We start from the raw sequence: 25,943 nt of genomic DNA on the forward strand, positions 1-25,943 counted from the left end.
GTTTATGAAGGACGGTATTGTGGTTTTATTTCCATTTTGCAAGACCAGCTAGAGTGGAATCTCCAGAAAGGAGATCTCTCAAGTGCTGTTGATTTTAGTAAACAGATGCCTGTCCTGGTCTAGCTTGGCATGTTATGTGTATTGTGTTTGGCATATGTTCTGGGGTGCCACTGACGGTCTGTAAACAAACAAACAAACATACATTTATTTTTTTTTTACCATCAGCCTTCCACAGGCTTCTCTGGAATTCTTTTCAGGCATCTGCTAACTGTGTCTCTTGCCTTCAGCAGAGGTTCATGGTGGTGCTGTCAACCTGCAGCAATGAGCCTACTTTGCTAGCAGTCTGCCTTCTGCATCACAGTGTGGAAGTAGAGTAAGAAAATCCAGGGAGAAGTTTTGCATTTATTGCTGTCTGTTTCTACTGTGACTAATACGTGTCTTACTGCTGTACTCAAGCATGTTTGAAACAATGTGAGGGTGAAAGAGGCCCTTCACAGGTCATGTTCACAGAGCTACTGAAGCAGACACAGGAGAGTGGCAGTTGAACAGAAGGAGGAAAGCGTGCATACAGGGAAAGCATACTATGGGTGGGTTGGGGAGGGGGGTAAATGTCAGTCCCCCAGGAACAGGATTTTCATCAGAGTAAGCAAAGAGTACTGTAGGAGTTGACACAGAAAGCTTGATCTGTTAAGTTGCTCAGTCTTGCTCAGATTTCTCTTGCTGAAGGTTATGCATTTTTTTTATGGAGCTCTTAATCCTATACTTTCTGTGGTAAAGCAGTGCATTCTACTCAGCCATATGATTTAACACTGACAAAAGAAAATGAGGGAGTTTGCAGTCCTGAGGGGTATGGGACAGGTGAAAAATAAAGTTAGGACCATGAACTTTAGGCAAGCAAACTTCCCATTCTTCAAAGGAGTTAGTTGGACCCCTTGTGAAATGGCCCTCAGGCACCAGGAGTCAGAAAATGGCAGATCTTCAAGGGTGCCTTTCATAGAGTGCAAGAGCTCAGGATCCCTAGGTGTGAGAAATTGGGAAAGGAAGGCAAGAGATAGACATGTCTGAGTTGAGACCTGCTGGTCAAACTGAAGGGCAAGAAGGAAATGCACAGCCAGTGGAGAAAGGGAGAGGTGACCTGGGAAGAATATAGGGATGCTGTCTGGTTAAGTAGGTTTGTGGTCAGAAAAGTCTAGGTACAGCTGGAGATGAACTTGTTGAGGAGTGTGAAGAACAACAAGAAGGGCTTCTACAGGAATATTAACCAGACAAGGAAGGTCAAAGGAAGCAACACTAGCAAATTGGTAAGAGTGGAAGGCTGAGGAATTCAACAACATTTTTGCCTCAGTCTTTCTTCACTGGTAATCTGTCTTCCCACATGTCTCTAGTAGTAGAGAGCAGAATGGTGACTGGGGGAACAAAGTCTCTTCCCACTGCAGGGAAAGATTCTTTCTGTGACCAGCTGATGAACATGTCTATGCAACCTCACTAAGAGGCATCCCAGAACCCTGATGGAATTGTCTAATGTAGTTGCCAATCTGTACTCCATGATTCTTGAAAAGTCATGGCAGCAGGTGAAGTCCAGGGTTACTGGAAACAGGGAAGCATTGAATGCATTTTAAAGAGGCTGGAAAGGAATCCCCCAGGAAGTAGTGACCTCACCTCTGTGCCTGGAAACATCATGGAAAAGAACTTCCTAGGAGCTGTGCTAAGGCACATGGAGATCAGGGATGTGACTCTAGAGAAGCCAGCATGGCTTCACTATGGGCAGGTCCTGACAGATCAACTAGAGTCGATAAGGTAAGGGTTATGGATGTCATCTATCTGAACTTCTGTAAAGTCTTTGACACACTCCCCCTCAACATCTGTCTCTTTTAATTGGGGAGAGATAGTTTTGACGGGTGGGCTGCTCACTGGATGGTGAGTTGGTTGTATGGTTGCATCTAGAGCATCTAGTTACAGAAAATCCTGAGTTTGAAGGGACCCATCAGGATCATCCAGTTCAACTCAAGACCCTTTGCAGGACACCCTAAGAATCACACCATGTGCTTCTTGAACTCAAACAAACTTAATAGTGTGACCACTTCCCTGGGAAGCTTGCTCAACCACCCTTTGTGTGAAAAACTTCTTTCTGATATTCAACCTAAACCTCACCTGACTCACCTTCTGGTCATTTCTTCAAGTCCTGTCACTGGTTACAAGAGTGAAGGATCAGTACCTGCTCCTCTACTTCCCTTCAGGAGGATGTTGAAGAGCATGATGATATCTCCTCTCAATTTCCTCTTCTCTAGGCTGAACAGACCAAGTGATCTCAGTTGCTATAAGACTTCCTCTCCAGATTGTTTGCCATCCTATAGAAGCATAGAATGACAAGTGGTGCTCCTTGGGCATCCATAGTAGGGCCAGTGCTCTTTAGTGTCTTTGTCAATGATCTAGGCAGTAGGATTGAGTGCACCCTCAGCAAGTTTGCAGATGACACCAAGCTGTCTTGTGCGATTGACACACCTGAAGGATGGTAGACCATTCAGAGGCACTTGGACAAGCTTGAGAAGTAGGCCCATGGGAACCTGACAAGGTTCATCAAGTCCAAATGCAAGGTGCTACACCTGGGTCTGGGCAATCCCAGATGTGAGTACAGACAGGGAGATGAATTAATTAAGAGCGGTCTTATAGAGAGGAACTTGGGTGTTCTCATGGATGAAAAGCTGGATATGAGACAACTGTTTATGCTTACAGCTTGGAAGTGTGTCCTGGTCTGCATCAAAAGCAGTGTGACCATCAGGGTGAGGTCATTGTCTCCCTTGTGAGACCCCACCTGTAGTGCTGCTTGTAGTTCTGGAGTCCTTATCACAGGAAAGACATGGAACTGTTGGGGTAGGTCCAGAGGAGGGCCATGAAGATGATCAGAGAGCTGGAGGATCTCTCCTACAAAGACAGGCTGAGAGAGCTGGAGCTGTTCAGCCTGGAGAAGAAGGATTAAGGGAGACCTTAATGTGGTCTTTAGGTGCTTAAAGGGAGCCTAAAGGAAAGCTGAGGACAAATGTTTTGTACTAGAAGAGGGACAATTTAGATTGATATAAGGATGAAGGTTTTTTTACAATGAGAATGGTAAAACACTTAAGGTCAGATTGGATGGGATTCTGGGCAACCTGATCTAGAAGATGTCTCTCCTCATTATGGGGGAGGTTTGGACTAGATGACCTTTAAAGAACACTTCCAACCCAAACTATTCTATGATCTGATGATTTTATTATCTCTGGAATTGTTTCACGTGTTTGAAATCTAGAAACAAACACCACTAGATGTGTATTGTGTTTTCATTCAGCATCTTCAAGGTAAGTTTTTGATGTTCTATCCCTGTCAGTTTATGGCAAGCTTAGACCCTTGTAATATTTTGGTCTATTTGACAGCATATCTCTTTGGCTGAAATCTGTTGGAGATGTAAAACATACAGTATACAACTGTCACTTCTCAACTGGTTGCTTTTTTTTTTTGTCTCTTGTATTAAGAAAAAAGCTATTAGTGATTTCTCCGTGGGGAGTATTGTGAAGCAAATAAAGAAACTTATTTTGTAGCCTAGTTTCTAAATTTCATTCTTGCTACTGTTGTCAGATTAATGATTTGATCTATAAGTAATTTTCACACGTGGAAGAATTGAGACAGATGTTCTTATACCAGGAACAGACGAAGAAACAAAAATTTAAATAAAATTTATTCTCTTCATAGAAAGCTGAAACTAAATTAAAGAAACTGTTAAAGCTGTGGAATAAACCCCCCAAAGACTGAGAAGTTGACCAGTGACTTGCATAGATTAACAGTGTACATTTTTCCTAAAAAAAATAGCAGGGTGTGAATTGTGGTTGTCACCACTAGATGGTCCTCTTACAACAGTTACCGCTCAGCATTTCTAAAGCTGCATTTACTATTGAACTGATTCTACAGGTATATTTACTGCAACACTTAGTGAGATATAAAAAGCACAAAAGCACTTTCTGAAAACCTCTATAGCTAAAAGTCTTTTATTGATTGAAACATAATGTATTCTGTTGGTTGTAGAACTTTAGCAAAAAGGTGAAATTAACTCTTACTTTCAGCAGAACTACTAAAGGCCCAAGGGTGTGAGAAATAACTATGAAATGCCTTGTAAGTTTTGCTAGAATTCTAAACAAAGTTAATGGAAATGTTTAAAAATAGTAAATGGAAAACTCAAAGATGAAAATATAGAAGTCAGGCACAGAGTAGGCAGAGTTGGTTGTGACTTAGAACTTTAAAATCTGTGGCAAAGAATTGTAATGCGGATCTTTACACTTCTTTGGTGCTTTAGCTATACATTTGTTCCTGTCTCTGAACACTGGTGCTAAAATGAAAACAAGAAACTATCAAGAAGGGTCATACATAGGAAGATCAGCTATTGATTTTATATTTTAAAAAATCAGTCCTGTTAGACCAGACTTTCAAAAGTTGAACTCAACTTTAAGACACTGCCTTTGTTGTTTAGAATGCATGTCTCCTTTTAATTTCTCTGAACTCTTCCTGATGGTCTTAGAGCTATAAGTTGAGTTTGTGCTCCAGTGCTCCAATTCTAGCATATGGGTCATTTCAGAAAGGATGATTCATGATAAAATGAGTCAATTATGCTGAACCCTGGTTTTCAACCAAGTGAACTCTTAACCTAGCCACAAAATGTCACAGCCCTTAAGTAATGAACAGATTGTAAACTTCATGGTTTACTTCAGATATAAAATTTAAAGATCTTGAGGATAGTCTACCCTAAGCTGTTTTTTTTTTTTTTTTTTTTTTTTTTTAGAAAATGAAGGTGAAAATGCATGTGTCTTTATGATTTATGTTGTACCCTTACTTATGGTGAGGAGTCAGCCTTATAAAAATTTTACTTTATTTAAACCCATTCATCACATAAGTTTTATAAGGTCAGATTATACTATTATGGCATCATGCAGTTACTCCACCAGAGACTTTTGTGCTAAGAATTCAACTGTCATTAGATGAAGTGATGTTTGCTGATAGTTTACACTAGCTTGGAAAGTATTTTCTGTTTTCACATCTGTACTATGTTCTGAGTCTTTATGAGTCAAATACCAATGACCTGGTATTTGGCTCAAGCTCATACCTTCGGATGATGAGCTCATTAGAGAAGTTAAGTTTGGAAGCAGCCTGGGCTGTGGCAACCTTGGCCTGGTTCAGTTTGTGATCTCAAGGAGCAGGGTCTTGGTAAGAAGCAAAATCAGGACCCTCAGCTTTGGAAGAGTGAACTTCCAGATGTCTAAGGAGTTGGTGAATGAGATGCCCTTTGTCCTTAGGGACAAAGTAGCTGACCAGAATTGACACTTTTCTTAGAACACAAAATTCTCCATTGCAATGTGTGTGAAATCAAGCAAAGTAGGGGAGACACTGGCATAGGTGAGAGCAAGCATCTCATCCTCAAACTGAGAAGTAAGAAAGGAATGCACAACCAGTAGAAACAGAAGACAGGTGACCTGAGGAGAGTACAGGGGCATCGTTCAGGTGTGTAGGGTGGAATCAAGAAAATCAAAGCACTGGTGGAACAAGTCTTGGTGAGGGATGTGAAAAATAACAAAAAGATATTCTTTAAATATACAATGCCAGAAAAGAAAGGCCAAGGAGTGTGCACTCCCTAGTAAATGACAAAGGAGAATCAGTAACAACAGATATGGAGAAGATTGAGGTACTCAATTTTTTGCCTTGGTCTTCACTGACAGTCAGGTTTCCCACATCTCTCAAGCCCCTGAACCTCTGGTGAGAGTTGAGAGAGCCAGGTCCCTCCTGCTGTAAGTTAAGAGCAAGTTTGGGACTACTTGATGACACTGAATAGCCATAAATGTGGGTGGGTCCTGATGACATGCATCTCAGGGTCCTGTGGCAACTGACTGATGCTGTTACAAAGTCACTCTCCATTGTATTTGAAAAGTCATAGCCCTCCGGCAAAGTCTTGGTAACCGGAAAAAGGGAAATACTTGTCCTATTTATGATAAGAAGAGAAAGGAAGATCTGAGGAACTTCAGACTAGTGAGCCTTTCTTCTGTTCCTGGGAAAATTATGGAGCACATCATCCTGGAAGCAATGTTAAGGCATGGCTTCGCTAAGGGCAAATTATATCTGACTAATCTGGTGGCTCTCTGTGATGGAGTTACTGCTCCAAATGGTTAACAAAGGACAGTGAATAGATATCATCTACCTAGGCTTCACTAAGGTGTTTGACATGGGCCCACATGACATCCTTAACTCCAAACTGGAGAGATGTGGATTTGCTGGATGGAATGTTTCGTAGATAAGAAATTGTCTGGATGGATGCAGCAGGAGATTTGCAGCCAGTGGCTCTATGTCCAGGTGGGAGCTGGTGACAAGTGGTGTATCTTAGGGGCTCTGTCTTGCTACCAGTGCTCTTCAATATCTTTGTCAATGATGTAGACAATGGGATTGAGTGCACCCTCAGCAAGTTTGCAGATGACACCAAGCTGTGTGGTGCAATTGACACACCTGAAGGATGGGATGCCATCTAGAGGCACCTGGACAAGCTTGAGAAGTGGGCCCATGGGAACCTGACAAGGTTCAACAAGTTCAAGTGCAAGGTGCTACACCTGGGTCTGGGCAATCCCAGATGTGAGTACAGACAGGGAGATGAATTAATTAAGAACAGTCTTATAGAGAGGAACTTGGGTGTTCTCATGGATGAAAAGCTGGATGTGAGACAACTGTTTGCACTCTCAGGCTTGGAGGCCAAGTGTGTCCTGGTCTGCATCAAAAGCAGTGTGACCATTAGGGTGAGGTCATTGTCTCCCTTGTGAGACCCCACCTGTAGTGCTGCTTGTAGTTCTGGAGTCCTCATTACAGGAAAGACATGGACCTGTTTGAGCAGATCCAGAGAAGGTCCATAAAAACAATCAGAGGAGTGGAACCTCTCTTCTCCAAAGATAGGCTGAGACAAGTATGACTTTTCAGCCTGGAGAGAAGGCTCTAGGGAGACCTTGTTGTGGCCTTACAGTATTTAAAAGGGGCTTACAGAGAGGAGGGAGTGTGACTTTTTCCAAGGGCAGATAGCAATAGGACAAATGGGAATGGTCTTTACTAAAAGAACAGCGGTGTCCCGTCCCTGGGATTTTTCAAAGCTAGGTTGGATGGGCCCCTGAGCAACCTGACCCTAGTGGGTCCCTTCAATGAGCAGTGACATTGTTAACTTGACCAGGTTGCTGTGAGATCTGTCCAGTCTGATCCTGAATGTTTCCTGGAATGATGGACTATTTCCAGGACTCACCTTAGTGCACTACCTGTTCCAGTGTTTTACCATCTTCCTTATTAAAAAGTTCTTCCTTATGTCTAATCTAAATCAACCCCTTTTTATTAAAACCTTTACCCTTTGTGTTATAACAACATTTTCTTCTAAAAGTTTGTCTGCAAAAGTAATTTAAAATGTTGTACTTGGCTGGTAAACCCTAAGTGATGGAAATTTTTTTTGCTGATTGAAAGTCACTGCTGATTGAAAGCTTCTGATAAATAAGTTGCATGTTTTTCCATTGTTAAAGATAGGAATGGAGTAAAGCAAGTGAACTGGATATAGTGTTTTAGTTGAGAATTCCTTTTCTTCTTCTCCTTTATCAGTGTGCCTCCATTTCATTTTCTAAGGCATAAGTCTGGTTTTAATCTAGAAATAGTCAAGTCTTATTAAACAATAATAAAACAGTGAGAAAAAAAATTAAAAAAGTTAATTGAAAAACAGTGAGAAGGGTTTTTTTCTGGTAGCTAGTAGTGTTTGGTTTTTGAGCCAGTATTGTTACATTTTGTGATTGATATAATTTGGTCATAATTTTATATAATTCCTATATTTTGTTTTTCATGGTTACACCAAAATCATGTATCTAGTTATTTTAATTAAAATAGTGGTGAAATGGATTCTGTTCTACCTGTACAGAATTTTGGTTAATCAATTTACCATTGTTGATATCAGTTGTATGGAGTAGTAGTAGTAAAATATTTTCATGTAAAAATATTAAAACTCATTATAGATGCATAATCACACAGAGATTAGTTGAGATAATTATCAGCTGCTTAAGAATCTCATGAATTTACATATTGGCACTGTAAAAGATTTGCAGCGAATATGCATGAAGCAAAACTAATTTTTTACCCAGTATGAATAAATTCATATTACTTCATTATTAATTTTTATTGTTTTTTCCTAACATGATGTTTAGATAATTGGTGTTGAAATTACCTTAATTTTGTCCCTACAACATACAGAATAAATTCTCACCTGTGCCTTGAATTTGTCATGTCCATATTGAAGGTATTTAGACATGTCATGTTTTCCTGCCGGTAGAGAAATCTGAGAAAGAAGACAGTAGGTTGGAAAATTACTTTTACTCCTACTTTACCATTTTGTGCTGGATGGGTTAGGTTTAGTAGCCACTTTATACTGTTAGCTTAAGTCTTGAGAAGCGGTCAATGTACTTCTTGTGCCTGACTGTTCTTTAAAAGAGAGATTTACTGGTGTGGAACCTGCTTATAAGAAATGACGGTATTATGCTTTTTATAGGGGAAGAAAAGTGCCCTTTTTTGTTCTTTGAACAAGTTTGCAGATCAGGCCACAATTTCATTCTTTGCCTTGTTTGCTTTGAGTCAGATGTGACTTATGTTTGAGGAAAGTTTATGCCATAAATTTCTGCTGAAGTAATGTAAAGAGTAGAGAAGGGCTTTAAAGTAAAAATAAAGCCACTGTTACATGAAACTTAGGCAGCTTTACAGATTATCACATAAATTTCCTGTGGTCAGTTGTGCATAAGACTGAATGCTGGGCAGGATAGTAGCTCATATATGAACAAACAGTGGTGTGTAAGAAGTGGATACTGGAGTTCTCTGCTTTGAGGACTGGTGAATTAAGTGCAGGTTTCCTGAGCTGCTCTCTGAAGTGCTTAGGTAGTGTGTGAATGATCACATGCTCTAGTAGGAGAATGCCCTTTCCCAGGTGAGCATTGAGTTCTGTGGTTGTTCTTCAGGGAATAAGTGGTACATTAAGGTCGGTATATAAACACTCTGAATACTTCCAGTTTGGTGGTTGTGGGTCTTTCTTTTATTTTTTTATTTTATTTTAATTTTTTTAAAATTTTTTATTATTATTATTATTTTTAATTTTCTATTTTTCAATTTTAAAGATTTTTTTAATCTTTCTAAGAACTAAAGAAACACCATATTGATAGCTTACCAATCGGGGACACAATCTGTTGGGTTGTTCTTGAATAGAATATTAATTTTATTTAGTGACAGGCAGAAATCATAGTTTAATAACTTTGCTTTCTTTGCTGCTGAATTATTTTGAATGGGGTTTACTTACAGATAATAGTTTTGCACTGCCAAAGCACTATTACTGCTTTATGTGGTTCGACACACTTGTGTTATCTCATAGTCTGATAGTTAAGTAATAAGTGAATTAACCACAGTTTTCTATAACTCTTTAAATGAATTGATAAATGATTTAGTATTGGATTCCCCTAATAAGCACAGTCTTTGAAATTTACATTTTCATCTGAAACCTTAAGGCATTAAGTCAGCTTCCAGAGTAGTTCGGATTTATTTGAAGTTGTTTCATGGAAACTCTGCCACTAAAAGCAGATAATAAAACAATAACAAAGGGAAGGAAAAAAGAAAACACAGCTTTGACATGACAACGTTACAAGCAGAAAAGTGTGAAAATACGTTGAACCTCACATTTTCTCAGCAAATGGCCTTGAATTCATTTTACTTTTATTATAGCACTGGCCTAGAGGCAAAGTATGTTTGAGTGCTACAACAAAGAGAGTGCTATATGGAGGAATTTTTAAAATAATGAAATACAACATATGCATAAACCATGCAACCTTGTAACAGGAAACTTTGTGAGGAGGGTAGACTGTGTTTTACTTTTCTACAATTCTGCAAGAATAAATTTTATTAGGTGCTAGTCAGAAAAAAAATTATCAGCTGAGTTTTATGCTGTAAGGTGAAATTATTCTTATGAGTATGTTTAAATACTGGAGCAGTATAAACTCAGACTTTGATTTATTGGCTAGTTCTGTTAAGGAGCATAATATTTAATGGTGCCTTCCTGTTAAATTGCTTCTGCATAAGAGCAGGTTTTTGGAAAGGTTTGGGCTTTGAAATTTTTTTATGGAATAGATCTGCTGATGACTACTTCTAAATGGTTTCTCACTCAACTTTGGAAAACCTAGTGGGGTGTTTTAAATTTTGTTTTCTAATAATGAGTTAGAACCTCTTCTCTAAATTGAACAATTGGATGAAAAAATAATCAAGGGGAATATTCTCTGACTCTCTTACCATCTGTTTCCTTTTACCTTCTTCAAGTCTTCTTAACAGTAATGATTGTAGCCTAATGATCACAGCCTAAATGAAATAAAAGTTCTCATTGCCTTCAGTATGCCAGAACTTTGCCTCAATTATGAATTCCTAGGTAAATCTCTTAACCAGCAATTTGTTTAAAAAAAGAACTATAATTTAAGTAAAGTAAGATCAATTTGCAGAAGTACATAACTTTGGGAGCAGTTGTATATATACGTGATGGACTTGTTTTTCAAAACTTTGGTAAATTATGTATGACACTTTTTCTAATTTCCCTTGTTGAAGTATGGTGCCCAAAAGTGTGCAGTCTCTGTGCACTGGTAGTATAAAATGTTTTGTATTTTACATGTGGGGTTATGGCTCCTGCAGGGCTCCTGCCAAGAGTCAGTGAGGTCTAAGGCAGAACAATAATTACCTCATATGTTTTTAATAGCACATGTATATTAATTATGACCTAATCTGTCTTTTGTCTTTTTGATGACATATTGTTGACTCATTTTAATACATCATCCTATTTGAATCTCCAGACTCTTCTTCTTAGTGCTATTGCCTGCCATTCTCTGGTTTCCTGTGAGTCAATTGTCTGAGATCACATCAGATGTTTTATTTCAGTTTAGAGATGCTGTCTCTGAAGTTTAGAAATGCAGTGTATGTTATTACCCTGTCTAATAAATAATTTGGCATGATGAATTTTCTGTTACTTCAAACCTATGTACAGCTTTATTATTCACATATGTACTTTCTTATTTAAATGTTCCAGTGTTTCATGTGAATGCCTTTGTCTGTAAGATTTGTTTGCTGTCCCATAGTTTTTCCTCCAAAAGAATGCAGTTTTAGTTTCTAATTATTTAGCCTATTTTGTCTTCTCAAAGGCTCTTTCAGAAGTGTGTGTATATAGCTTTTGTTTATTTTTCCACTGGCCATCAGTGATGACTCCATTACAAAAAAAGTCTCCAACCTATAGAAATTTGTTTGGAGAGTCACCAAACTCGTTACTTGCTTTTCCTAGAGGGCTGAAATATACTTTGTACAAGCTATAATGCTTTATACTAATTTTATTTTGAGTTATTATGTTTGGTGTAGATAATTCCTATAAAATCACTTTACTACATCATTGTGGTAGCTTAATCCTTAAGTATCATGCAGCTGCTCACTCACTTTCTCCCACTTCCCCCTCGTGGAATGGGGAAAAGAATCAGAAAAAGGTAAAGGTGCGGGTTGAGACAAGACCAGTTCAAAATTTGAAATGAAGTATGATGATAATAGTAATAAAAAGAAGAGAGAAATAAAATCCAAGAAAAAAAAATAATGCACAGTACAGTTACTCATCATCCACTGACTGATGCCTAGCCTGGCCCACATCAGTGATCATCCTCTTTACAGCCAACTCCTCATTTGAGTGCTCTCAAATTTTTGTGTTTCCAAAAGTCTTAAAATACAGATTAACAAATTGTTCCTGCTTGTTAAACCTGTGATTTCATTTCTGAGATTTCCAAGAAGGAAACTAATAGGATGGTGATTTTTTTTTTGATAGAGATGTAATTCACTGACTCATTTGACCACAAAGTAAGAGTTAAGCTTTTCTGTATGTTGGTTACTAGCCTAGGATATATGTAGACAAATTACTTGAATATGAAAAGTGGCTGTGTTTCCTTGGTGTTTTTCAGCAAGTTAAGTCAAGCTGTTTATTTCTAATTTTTTAGGGTATATTTGAAGATATATTGGACTTTCATCTAATACTCTATACAGTAAACCCACACTTTTGTGTTGTAAGCTTCTGACCATCTGACTTTGTTATAAATATTCTCAATGTGTTCTTTGGCTGTGACTGCAGTTATTCTGGGGATTATTCTTCAGTGCATATCTTTAACAATTCTTTAGCTAAAAAAATTAGTAAATAGTCACACAGAGGGGGTAAAGTTGGAAGGTATCCCTCGAGGTCATCTAGTCCACAAACCTTGCTTGTCCCTAGAGCATGTTACTTTGGGTTGTTTCCAGATGGCTTTTGAATATTTCCAGAGGGGGAGACTCTAGAAATCTGTCTGGGCAGATTAGTCCAACGCTCAGCCACAGCTTCACTGTAAATAAGTTGTTTTTCTTGTGTTCAGGTGTAACTTTGTGTGTATCAATTTCTGCCCATTCACTCTCATCCTATTGGTTGGCACCACTGCTAAGAGTCTCTGTTCATCCTCTTGACACACTCTCCCTTCAGATACTTACTTATATACATTGATGAGGGCTCCTCTCAGTCATCTTCCTGAAGCTAAGTAGGCTCAGCTCCCTCAGCCTGTCCTCACAGGAGAGATGACCTTATCCCTTAATCATCCTTGTTGCTCTCCCCTGGACCTGCTACAGGAGCTCTATAATGCTCTTGTACTCGAGATCCCAGAACTGGACACAGTGCTCCAGAAGTGGTCTCACCAGGGCAGAATACAGGGGCAGGAGCACCTCCCTCTGCCTGCTGACAATGCTCTTCCTAATGCATCCCAGGATAACATTGGCATTTTTGGCCACAAGGGCACACTGCTGGCTCATCTTGCTCTTTCACCCAGGTTCTTCTCCATGGAACTGCTTGGGCCAGCTGTCTTGGACCCCTTGTCCCTCTAGGACATGTTTCCCTGGGATTCTTCGAGAAGGTCCCTGAAGAGGCCAGAGTTAGCACTCCTAAGTCCAGGGTTGGGATCCTACTCACTGACCTGCTTCTTCCTCACAGGATACTAATGATCTCATTGTAGCTAGCCAATGCTGCTCCCAACCTTCCTATCTCTAGCCATACATTCTGTGTTTATTAGTAAAGGTGCAGCAGCACACCTTTCCTACTTGGCTCCTTCACTACCAGTGCCAGAAAGTTATGGTCAAAGCTTTCCACGAACCTCCTGGGTTGTTTATGCCTCACTGTGTGGTTCTTCCAGCAGATGTCCAGGTGGTTGAAGTCCTCCATGAGAACCAGGGCCTGTGACTGTGAGGCTACTTCCAGCTGTCTATATAAGACTTTACCTGCTTCCTCCTCCCCCTCAGGCAACCTGTAGCAATCACCCACAGCAGTGTCACCCTTAATAGTTTGTCCTTTAATCATAACCCGTAAGCTCTTGACTCATTCATCATCCTCCCTGAGACAGAGCTTCATTCATCAAAGAGCTTTGGGAAGTGCTTAGCAGTCATGAAGCTTCTCAGTCTAAGGAGACTATAGAAGGAGAAGTAGGAGAAAAGAGGGATCATGTAGTTCTGTTTCACTGTAAGTTTTCAGGTCTGTTTAAAATGGAATTTTAAAGATCATAAATTTATGGTGGTGACTTAAGATCTTATTGATAACTTTTGAAAGTACCTAAAATACTGAAAAATAGGGCATGTATTCAACTTCAGCTTGACTCAGTGAAAGGTCTGCTGCTGATTTATGATTCACTAAAAACATCCATGTGCCTGAACTATTCAATCAAATGTTACTGATTTCAAAGGACAACTGGTGACAGTACTTGTTTGTGGGAGATTTGCTAGTTCAGTAAGATGTTCTATAATATTTATATAATGCATGATGGGTGTATAACTTCAGATGAGAGCAGAAAGGTTCACAGACTGGAATTTCTCCTACTTGGTTTAGAAAAAGTGTGTGTCAGTGTTGTAATGCCTAAATGAATGCAAAGCTCTTCGAAGAAGATTTCTGCAGCTGTTAGGGCCTGAAAAGTAGATACTGAACAAGTTATGGCAACAAACAATTTAAGTAGAAGAACTTTACCATCTCTTCGTGAATTGTCATTTTTCAGGCTATATCCACACATATGGCCATTTTCAAGGCCTCCTCTGTTTATTCTATCTAGAATTAATCTTCTACATTAAATAAGATAATAACTTTGAGTGACCCTGATTTCACAGCTGCCTGAACATTGTTACTGAGAATATTTCTTGCACTAGGTGAAAACATCCACTTTTAATTGTAGAAAAAAATATTCACTTAATATGGATGCTGTAATAAGCAAATTTTTATACTATGATCTGTTTAGGGGAAGAGACTTTACCTGGCATGTGTACACAGTGCCAAATACTATGGTTTTTTTCAGTAAGAATTTTAGTATGTTGAACATTGCAGCTATGATACTTTGAGATCTTTATACTGCATGCTAGTCTATCCTACTCCTTTCAACCATACTAGTGTTTTTCCTAAGGGTCCTTCCACCACCTCAGGTTAATATGAGATTTAAAGGCATCATTCCCAAGTCACCTGATTTAACTATGTCATCTGTGGTAAGACTTGAATCAAGAACAAAGGAGTGTATCACAAGTCTCTAAGGGATTAATTGTGTGAGTGAGGGTTGACTGGCTTTTGGAGATATTTCAGTAGTTCAAGATTCTCTTTCCATCTGAAATCCTCCTTATGTTTTATGGCAGGCAGAAATCTTCAAGGGGTTAGAATACAGTAGGATGGGTGAGAGAAGCAAGGATATTTTTTTTCTTGTGGCAGCTCTGGCTCCATGCTTTACTATAACTTGACCAGGTAGGCTCATTACAGAGAGCGCTGTTAGAGAGAGAGCATCTCTTGTGTTGAGACTTATGAATATGTTTTACTGTAATGCTTTAATATCCAGAATGGTTTAGGAAATAATTAAAGCTAACAGTAGAATAAGGACTCAGTGTTTTCCTTAAACAATTTTAGTTTCTCATAAAGTTCTTCTCTTCCTATCTACTACTCTCTTTTTATTTCCTTCTCATTGTAGTGACTTTGCAATTCCAGCAAAGCACCCAATTAGTGTCAGCTGAAATGTATGTACACTTTGTGCATCATTTGGGATGGGTACTTGCATTAGCACTGAGTGATGCAGGGCAATTTCCCTCTCTGCTTGTGTTCAGGGTATTGGCAGTCAGATCCTCTGGCCTAGGATGAATGGCCACAGCTGAATCCCTGAACTTTGATTCTTTTTGTAGTTATGCAAGGATAAGCCACCAGACCACCAAGCTAGTAAATTCAGAGTTCTCTCCGAATGTACTCTGACATGTGCTTCCTGCACTGGGTTAGGGAGGTGATGTAAGACTTGCCTTTTACTAGGCATACATTGTTTGATGAACTGCTCAAGTTATTTTCAAATGGCTTTTCCATTTGTCAGACCTGATTTCTGAAGTTCTTTTCTCACAGTTGCCCCACCCAGATCTCCTTTGCTAAAAGAGCTACACTTGGCAGCAAGTAGAATTTTCCAAAATGGGTTTGAACTGGAGAAATCTGTGTTCCCTATGCTGTGAGAAATTTCAGGGGCAAATTTCAATAACAAAGGAAAAGGAAGACATACTTGGTTGTTTCAAGTCAGGACAGGAACTTGTCTTCCTGTGCATGGAAATATAGTTTATGTGCATCACTTCACTGGTCACTTTTTTATCATATTAGGAAAGCATTTCCCATGTATCATTTGGGCTCTTAGGCTCCTGAGTGTGTTGTAAATGCCAATTAATCTTTTAATTTTATTTCATTGATGCTTCCTTCCACATGAGGCTTATTTAGTGAGGCATTTGATTACCATTGACGGTGGTTAGAAGTTTTCTCTGCTGATGTCTTCCTAAACTCTGTAATTTTATCAGTTTTTTCTGATTTCCAATTTATCCCACTGCAGTTTTCGTTGCCTGATGTCACATGGTGCTCAAACCCTGTGATAACATAATGTACATTTTATGAAAATGATTTGGTGCCAGAGAGGAAGCTCAGAGTACAGGAAATCATTAACATGGAAAAAAAAAACCTGAGCTCCAAAATTGCTTTAATTAGAAACTTATTTCAAAAACTACCACCTGCCTCTCATTTTGTCTTTGCATTAACTCTAAAAATACATTGTGGCTTAAAAGTATGATGTAAATATATTAATGCCCCCCTAGAATAACAAAACTATGAAACAACAGTAGCTAGGCTTGTGTTTAAAAGTAGCACTTTCTGGCTAAGGGACATTCCTCTTGAGATATAAGCTGCTGAAACTATGTAGAGTACACTAAGTGATTCCATCTGATATGCAGAAAACACTGTGGTTTATATTTTCGCTTTATAAATGTGTCACTAGCAAGGCCAACTGGCTGCAATAAGCTTTTTGAAATGGACATTTCTGTTTGAGTGTTTGGAGGACTGCATTTCTTAAAGTGAAATGTAAAAACTCCATTCACTAGACACACATTAAAAACAAATGGCTGAAGGAAATAAGCTGACTTATAAAAAGCCGGAAAATAAAACTTCATACACAATTTAATTTTCTTTAATTATGCTTTACATTAAGAGTTTGGAAAACAGGATAATAGTACAAGCTAGTTAAAAATTCCAAATTTGAAAATTAGTGAGTAAGAACAACACAAATAAGCTGAACAGAGGTGGTGGGTATATTAAGATGTGCTGCTCTTCTTTTAAAAGCCAAAAGAGTCTCAGTCACGTGCCTCTGTTTCTTTGGACAGTGCAGTTCAGTGCTGCAATGTGCTTGCAGAACATTGGAGCGCTCTAAATACTTGTAATATTATGTCATGTCATATTCAAGTGTGCTACTACTGTTAAAATGGGAGATTTTAACAATGGTATTTGTGTGTGATTGGGGATTATGCATGCTAAAGATGAATGCTTCCATTCTTTGGCATGAGCTGTAGCTTCATATACATTGCAGGAAGTGCTGTAGTGTTTCTCTTCATCACTTTCATGATATTATGGAATTGGTAAGAATAAGATTGATATTTATAATATAGAGAAGAACAGAAGCTGTTACTATTTGTTAATTAAGCAGTAACCTCAATATTTGTAATGACTTTTTTTTCCTGAACTGTAATAAAATGACTTTTAAAAAATGTAATATGTCAACTAGATTCACTTCATATCAATTGTATCTGCTATAGTTTTCATCAGAAGAGTAGAAATGAAACTTAGTTGTATATTTTAGACAAGCTTAAACCCTAAAAATTGTGGGTAGCAGTTGTCTATGAGACAGTTTTCTCACCACTATCAGTATAACCAGGAATACATGAAAATTAATTTTATTACAAAATATATATGATTTCTGTGGTAGTAAGGGCATTCCCTTTGCAATTAAATGTCTTTTGCTTTTGATCTATATCAAACAATGTTTAGGACTTTTCTAAATGTAGTAGCAACATGGTAAAAATTTAAACATACATAACGTTGTTATTTTTTTTCTGTGACTTAAATAGTTTTATTTACAGTTTTAATTTTTCATACTTGGTTGGTTTTTTTTTTCTCTCTGACATTATATCTCTTTGTTTAAAAAAAATGAAAACCAGGAAGCCTTAAAAAACCCCGAGGTACAAGTGTGTTCTGGTACAGTGCTGTTTAAAATAAACATTTCAAGCTGCGATCTGTAATCGACTTGTCTTCAGGTTACAGGTGCCAGGGAGCTCCCCTGAAGTTAGATGTTGGAAGTTAAAGTTCAGGAAATAGGGCTGTCAGACAGCTGCAGATTTCCTCTGTTAGCACACTGCTGATGGTAGGAGAATTCATAGGAGACTTTGGAAGGGGATTTGAAGATTCTCTATACCCAGTTTTACAGGTTTACATTTTTGATAAAGGTAAATAGAAGTGGGACCAAACAGTTACTGCTATGAAGTGATGGGAGGGTTTACAGTGTGCCTGATGCTGAATGTGAACATATGAGATTTTGAGGTAACAGAGGTAGTCACACAGACACCTGGGTTATGAAGCACTGTTTTCTTGCATGTAAAATAAAAATGCCACTAGTTTTTTGTAGTAGCCAGTGACTATACTTCAAAATAACAGTATCTGAGAGAGTGTGGCAACCAGTGGGCTAGCACCTTTTACTACATATCAGTATATGTACTAGTTTCTCAGGGAACTTTTACTGGTTAATCATTATTTTATATAGCTGGCTCACTCATATTCTTTCTAGACGGCATCAGCAGTATGACAATGATGCCAGCAGCTGTTGGGAAGTGGAAGCTGCGTATCGTTAACATCGGTAGCATACTAGTACAGAACTTCTTAATTTCCCCCGCTGGTTTCTAGTCTTTTCTGATCAGGGGCATGTGATAGAACTAAATCCTGTGAAGAAATTTCAGAGCTTAGAGGAACAGAAATCTGCTGTAGATGCCTTCGAGTAGTTCAGAGATAAAAAACAGAATGACTTCTTTGAATGTCTGATATGAATGGTTCTTTTGTTGTTATCATCTAGTCCAATCCCACTTCCTGAGAAGGTTTGGCTAGAAGTTGTTCAGGATTGTGTTCTGTTGTATTTTCTGTAGGTCTATGGGAGAAGATTTTACAACCTTTCTGGAAAATGGGCTGTAGTGTTTGGTGACATTCACAGTAAAAAGCCAAACCAAAACAATAACAACAAAACAACAAAAATCCTCCAACCTATGTTCAGATAGAATTTCATGTGATACAGTTTGTTTCTGTTTACTTTAGTCCTGTAAGTGGATGCCACAGAGAAGACTCTGTCTTGCTCTTGTCTTTTCACTAGAGACTGAAATATTCAACTTTGCCTCAACCAAATGAATGTGAATTGCACTTTCAAATGTCCTTCTTATCTGACGGTTGTTGTTGGCAACAGGGTTTATGATGCATGTTATGAATTATATGCAAAATCTGGAAAAGTGGATGGTAGATCTTATTTTAGAAAGTGGGAAAATTTGAAAAAGAGATGAAGGAGGAGGGAAGGACCCTGCTGCTTGATCTTCCTTTTTTTTTTTTTTTTTTTTTTTTTTTTTTCTTCCTTGCTTTTACACTAGACTAAATTTTTATTGTGAATTCCAGTAACAAGGACAAGTAATGAGAGGTACTTTCTGGCCTTTTACACTGCTATTTATTTTTAAGTAGTTAAAGTTTCTGTGAAGAATCACAGTGGAGATGAACAATGTTTTGCACTGTACATTTGTTGCTTTTCAGATATTGACTATTTTGTTGGCTTTTGTTACCTGTATGAAACTGTAAGAATGAAGTTTTAGTCTATTTTTGTTTTGCTTCACCTTCCCATGTTAGAAAACTTATTAAAGGATTTAGGGTGGAATTTAGTGAGCAGAGAATTTATTTGGGTCATTCATGCATGCAGACTCATTCCTGAGACAAAATAGAGTATTTTAATTGAGGTGAATACACATTTTGAATTACATTTGAATAGACAATAGACGTTGATGTATTTCATGTGGTGTTTGCAAAAAAAGAGCTTATGAATTCAGGAGAATGCATCTATCAGCTACTGAAAGTGTTAGTCTTAATGGTACAGCTCTCTTTGAATGTCTAAAAAATATTGTTTGCACAAATTATTACCCTTTGCATATGAAGTGCAAACTGTGTAATCAGCTTCTGATCTCAAAATCTTCCCAATGAGACTTTGAATTTAGATTGGTGTACTTGAGGCACGACAAACCATGTCTTATGATATGTCTTATGACTGCTGAATAATGCATGAGGCTTGGAGTAATTTACTCCAAACTGATTTTTTTTTATTTGATATTTTTTAGACCTGTTAGTAATACAGAGTTGGACTTTGTTTGTTTTTTCTTTCCTTGAAGACAGAAAATGTGGATGTAAAACATGGAAGACATCACCACTGTATTATTTTCACAACAATACATATTTGTAAGACTTTCTGTTATGTTGCTTAAATAGGCTTGAAAGAATAGAATTGATTATTTTACACCACAGCTGTTATGACTACTTGTAAAGTATGGAAGAATTTAGGAACCAGAATAAATTGGTGTTTTGGGAACATTGAAATGTTTCTTTAAACTGAAATTGTAATAGTTATATCCTTAGGAATTTTGTTTTGAAATAAAATATCTTGCTGTGGGATTTTTTTAAATTTTTAAAAATATTTTTTTCATTTTTTTAGCGTATGCTGAATATTATTCCCTGTACAGTCTAGTTTGTTTATTTTAGAAAGTAAGCTTTTATCGGGGTTGGAATATTTAGTGTTTTTCCTCTTAGTAAACATTCCCATAGATGAAAACTTACTTTTGCTAGGTTTACTTATGAGTACAAATTCAATTTAACTCACCATTTTACTATCAAAACTACACAAATAACATTGCTTTGTTTCCTTTGTATTTCTTTCTATTGCTTCCCTTAGGTCGAGATTTGATCTGCATACAGTCCATGGATGGGATGCTCATGTTGTTTGAACAAGAAAGTTACGCTTTTGGCCGGTTTTTACCTGGTTTTCTTCTGCCTGGTCCCTTGGCTTACAGCTCTCGCACAGACTCTTTCATTACAGTGTCTTCTTGTCAGCAGGTTGAGAGTTACAAGTATGTGTTTATGTTCAGTAATTATAGTATACTTCAGTGGTATCATTTACTAGGTAAACATTGAAAGTAATCTTGTTTAATTTTTAGTGCACTGGAGTATCCAAAAGCCAAGTAGTTGCAGGAAAGATGTATATGTTGAATGATTACTTTCTCAGTACAGTCATAGAAGAAAGTGTGCTGTGAGCCCTGAGGACTTTATGGTCCTATTTTATTTTTATAAAGGTAGTAAGTCTACTAGTTTATCAAGGCTCTGTTGCTCTTAAGTGCCAAGTTTTTTCCTTCCTTTAATTCAGTCTAGTCTGTGCTTTCAGCATTGGAACATGGATGAAACTGTTGTGAACTATTTTAGTTTGTGACTATATTAAGTTTATGGGTTCAACATTTAGAAAAAATAGAACAATATGGGAAGACTGCACAAAACATTTCCACTTCCTCCAAGCACAGGACTATGTATCATAAGGCCAACTGGACACAAATCTAATAGAGAATAAAAGAGAGAATGTGAAAGATTTTGAAAGACATAGGAGGGAGCATTTGTGTTTACTGTGGAGGAGGGACTTGAATCCATTGGGCTCTGTGATGCAACCACCATGTTGAGAGTTTATCAAGTCTCCATCTGTTTAGAATTGGATGGATGCTTGAGCAGTGGGACATTATTGGGGCTGTCTGCTGTGAAGCCTTTTTCAAACATGATCTTTCCCTGTTGCAGACCCTTGTTCTCACTGAGAACTAATGTTAGGGTTATTGAATCTCTATCCCTAGTGGCACATTGGGGTGTGGTGGTGTTTTGGGCAGAGCTAATACCTCTGATGACTAAAATCTATACTCCTTAAGATGGATGAAAAAGTGGCAGAGGGTCAGGCTTACAGAGCAGAAGTTGTTCACAATTCTAACCAGCAGCCAAAGATGAGTGATGATGATACTGGAGCCAGTGTTTAATATCTTCATCCTGGATAGAAGGACAGAATGCATGTCCTGAAATACAAGGACACTGTCAAATTTTTGGAAGTGGCTAATAAAAAAAGGTTTGGTAGGGGCAGCCATTCAGAGGAATCTCATGAGGCTGAGGGAATGGGCAAGTACCTTAAGGATTTTTTTCAGAGGTAATCATACATATTAAAGAAAATAAGAATGCCCATTTTTATAAATAATGCTATGGGAATAGGGAATGTTAGTTGAACATGATGCTTTGTCACACTACCCTGTTCTGTCACTTGCTGTTCTCAAGCAATATTCTTTTTATTTTCCGGTTTAAAATTAATCAGATTATAGCTATCATATATTGTTTTCTTAAAACTGGACAAGATATATGTGTTGCAAGTAAAAGTAATTTAATAGAAAACTTGTAATTTTCCTAAGAATTTAGAATTAAAATTCTAGTACAATATTAGAATAATAATATAATATAATCTATTAATGTTGCCAAGGAAGAAATAAACATTTTTTCCTTTAAAATGAACATCTCATATGTTTAAATTATGTTCAGATTCTTGACCTTTACAAAAAATGTGACTACAGTTATTCATCAGTCTGTTACTAATTCGAAAGTGTTCCATCCTTACTATAGTTTTAAAGGAATTTTTCACTTGGTTATTGGTCTTTAGTGTCAAATGTTAAGACACTAATGGAACTAATCTCTCTGAAATATTAGGACATTAGAACAGAGTAAAGTAATCTTTTTTAAAATGAAGGAAACAGAAATGCTAAGGAGAGAAGAGGTTATTTTTATGATATTGAATAAAAATACAGCACTTCTATCTAGGGTTTTTAGCAGAATACATTGCCAAATTTCAAATTATCCATCTTCTTATAGCTCTAACAGACCAATAGCTTCATTTGAAAGCAATTTTTACTGTGTTGATCCTGAATTCTTTCAAGATCTAAAAGCAAAATGCCTCTTATATGCTTGATGTGATAGCTGACTTGAAAGTGGCTTGAGTTTTTTCAATCTGTGGCTTGAGTTTTTTTTCATGAAAGACTATATGCAGGTAGCTGATACTTAAATGTCAGTATGTATTGCTGTTTGATGTGAGCTTGATTTGAAACCTCCGTATTACATCTCTGATTAGTTAATAAAATGTTAAGGTGGTTTCCAAGACTCTCAGTAAAATATGGTGAAGAGAAAATTTTTATTGGGTCAGGATTCTTCTGGCTCCCTTACAACTCAGCTTATTTGGTGATTCTGTGAATCCACTTCTGTGAACTTCTCTTATAATATGGAGGACTGTTAAAGACATCCTAGTTGTACTAAAAACAGCTCTCTCAATATTGTTAATTACGTCATAGTATTCACCTTAAACAATTAGATTTCATACTCCAAGTACATAGTTTACTTCTGTAAGTAAAGCAATTTTAGAAATACTTCAGTAGCAAGCAGAGAATCACTGGATAATTAGGGTTGGAAAGAATGTCTGGAAATCATCTAGTGCAAGCCCCCTGCCAAGACAGGGTCACCTTGAGCAGGAATATCCAGATGGGCTGTGACTGTCTCCAGGGAGGGTGACTCCATGACTTCCCAGTCAGCCTGTTCTTCTGCTCTGTCTCCCTCAATGTAAAGTTTTTCCTCATGTTGAGGTGGAACTTCTTGTGGTTTAATGTATGGCCATTACGCCTTGTCTTTTTGCTGCACCACAATACATGCATGAAATGTGAGAAATACTGTTTTCATCATTTTAAATCTCCAACTTTGACAATGAAGAAAAATATGTACTGTTATTTTAGATTGAGTTGGAACGTTCATAATTGTGTTGGTTTAAGCTTAGGAACTGATGGCACTCCATGACTTTAAGAATTAAATGCTGTCTTTTTGGATAAGTTTAAGTTGGGTCTTACTCTATTGTATATTTCACTTATGTAGAAACCTTCAGTGTTCCACAGATTATTTATGTGCCTAGAAACAGGCACATACAGGAAACGGGGTAGATCAGTGAGTTATGATACCAGCACAAATTTAGGAAACAGTTACAAAAGAATCAGTGAGGACACAGTTTTAACAATGAGGATTGTACAGGTGTAAAGAGGACAGATAGATGTGCAGAGCTTTTATGGCAGTTTTATCGTTTGTTCAAATTCTTCATTGCAAATTTTTCTTAGTATGGCTTGTTGGCAGTTAAAATGGAAAGTTCATGGTGGCTTTACCAACTTCTGCTAAATGTGCCACCTATGGTTTCCAGTTTATTGCAGTCACTTAGATTGGAGCCACTTAGTTTACCTAATGGAGGTGCTTGCAAGTTTCACTATTAGACGAAGCAGATCATATTTTTGAGTGGTTTAGGAAGTTTTTTAAAAGCTTAGTAAGAGCAAAAAAAAGTCATCATTGGTTAGAATTCCAATTTTACAATTTGATAATTTATTTCTTCTCTCTTTGTGGTCTGTACTTCTATTTACTATTATTTAGACTGTTGAATTTATTTTAATTCCACATAAAATCTGAATAGAAATGCTTGTTTTAATCTCTACCTTTACACTTAGCTGCTATCCTATACTGATACTAGTCTTAACATCTTTGCTGATGGTAGACATGTTGCAGTAGGCTTTCTAACCATCCTTTTAGACTGTGATTTTACTGTCTATGTATACTTACTATAATTATTATTTTTTTTACTTAATGTAGAGGTATTGACTACAAAGGTATAATGTTTTTTTAAAAATATTTTTAAACTGCCTGTAACAGATACCAAGTGCTGGCATTTGCTACAGATGCTGATGAAAGACAAGACACAGAACAGCGAAAACTCAGTTCTGGAAAAAGGCTTGTGGTAAAACCCATTTATTTTACATACTCTGTATGAACACTGCACAAGTATTGAAATAACTGGTGCTAAGTAACGAATAAAAACACTGTCTGCTGACAAAAGGTCTGATCCATTTGCTGCTAAAGGCAATGGAAAGACTCTGGTAGATTTCTATTAAGGTTTCTTTGGGCCTCAGTTGTTTAAGGCTGGGCCTTAAAACTTGCTGTTGTTCTAATGAGAAAAGAAAAACAACTGCTGTGGAAGTAGCTATTTCCAAGGAATTCTTTGTAATACAGAAGCTACACTGTAGTAAGATAGATAAATAGGTACACCTGAATTATTGCTCATGTTTTTAAATGATGTCTGATATGACTTTGTAATGTAGAAAATTAATCTCATTCTCCTTGAGGAATCCTTTGTACTTAGAGAAAAAATCATGGTGAAATGTTTCCATAAATAGTGTCCTGAACTCTTTTTGTGAAAAACCTGTGGATTCAATAGTCTTCTGGTAATTTGTTTAATGTTTGAACTGCCCACTCTTAAGAGGAAGAGAATTTAATTCTTTGTGGTCCTGAAGTGGAGGTTGCTTGTCTGCTAAATATACTGCATATATAAGATACTAGATTAATCATATTTCAGGTACAACAGTGAAATACTGGGAGAGCATCTTTCTTCAGCTGGTTAATTGTAGAATTTTTCAAATACACATAGGCTGAATCCTACATATAGAAGTAGGAGAAAGCAATTTATAAATAAAAAAAACTGGAGACTTCATCAGATTTACAGCAAATAAAACAGTTTTTTGAAATCTAAAATGTGAAGCATGCGTGGAAAACAAATGTAACAAGCTGGGCTTTTCCCTTTAACTTTTAAGGTGACACTTCCAGTTTCATATATGCCAGGGGTTATTTGCTGACACATTCTATGCTCTTTAAGCGAAATGATTGATGCTGTTCATATTGGAAGTGCTGACAGTTGAACTTTGATATTTTTTACTTCAAAATTTTAAATTTCTGTTTAATCAGTTTGGCAGAAGTCAAAAGCATTTTTTGCATGTGTGTTTAGCTGAAATTTCTCAGAGGAGCTGAAGAAACAAACCAATAAAATGTGTCAATAAGCAGTAGTATTGTTTAAAGATAGATGAGGCAGGATTTCTAGGTAGTTGTTTATTATATCAATTATGTAGTTAGAGAAGTAAACAAACTATGACATATACGAAAATTCTCCAGGTTAAAGGGGTGTACATGAGTAACTGCAAGCACAAATATTGGCTTACACACCTAAAACATTTGTCTAGTTTTCCATTTACATATATTGGTAGAATAAATTGTCACCTTCTGCTCTCTATCCTTCTCCTTAATAATCAAGGAAATGTACAGAGGCAGATGAAAATTATTCTAAATACCTATTCTTGGATTCATTAAAGTATAAGGCATTTCCATTTTGAATAGGATGTGTATTTTAAATTCTAAATGTACTTAACTGAACTGCATAACCAACAATTCATGACTGTTTTAAAAAGAAGTTTTTGTTGCTTGAGTCACATTAAGGAAAGTTACAGACTGCCCTCAGAATAAGAGGATAATTCTTATCCAGAAAAAGACCTTGATTTTGCTTTTCTAT

General features: G+C 37.2%; 1 protein-coding gene across 2 annotated transcripts in view; it reads left to right on the forward strand.

The window, feature by feature from the left end:
• The window catches only part of BBS9 (Bardet-Biedl syndrome 9), a 283,155-nt gene that overhangs the window by 11,363 nt on the left and 245,849 nt on the right, over window positions 1-25,943 (forward strand). For both annotated transcript variants that reach the window (XM_066321634.1, XM_066321643.1), the window contains exons 6-7: window positions 20,412-20,586; window positions 24,260-24,344. In XM_066321634.1, the coding sequence (XP_066177731.1) occupies window positions 20,412-20,586; window positions 24,260-24,344 (260 nt within the window). The remainder of the gene's footprint in view (window positions 1-20,411; window positions 20,587-24,259; window positions 24,345-25,943) is intronic.

This window comes from Sylvia atricapilla, chromosome 1 (genome assembly GCF_009819655.1).
Source record: "Sylvia atricapilla isolate bSylAtr1 chromosome 1, bSylAtr1.pri, whole genome shotgun sequence".
In the NCBI taxonomy this organism is placed as follows: Eukaryota; Metazoa; Chordata; class Aves; order Passeriformes; family Sylviidae; genus Sylvia; species Sylvia atricapilla.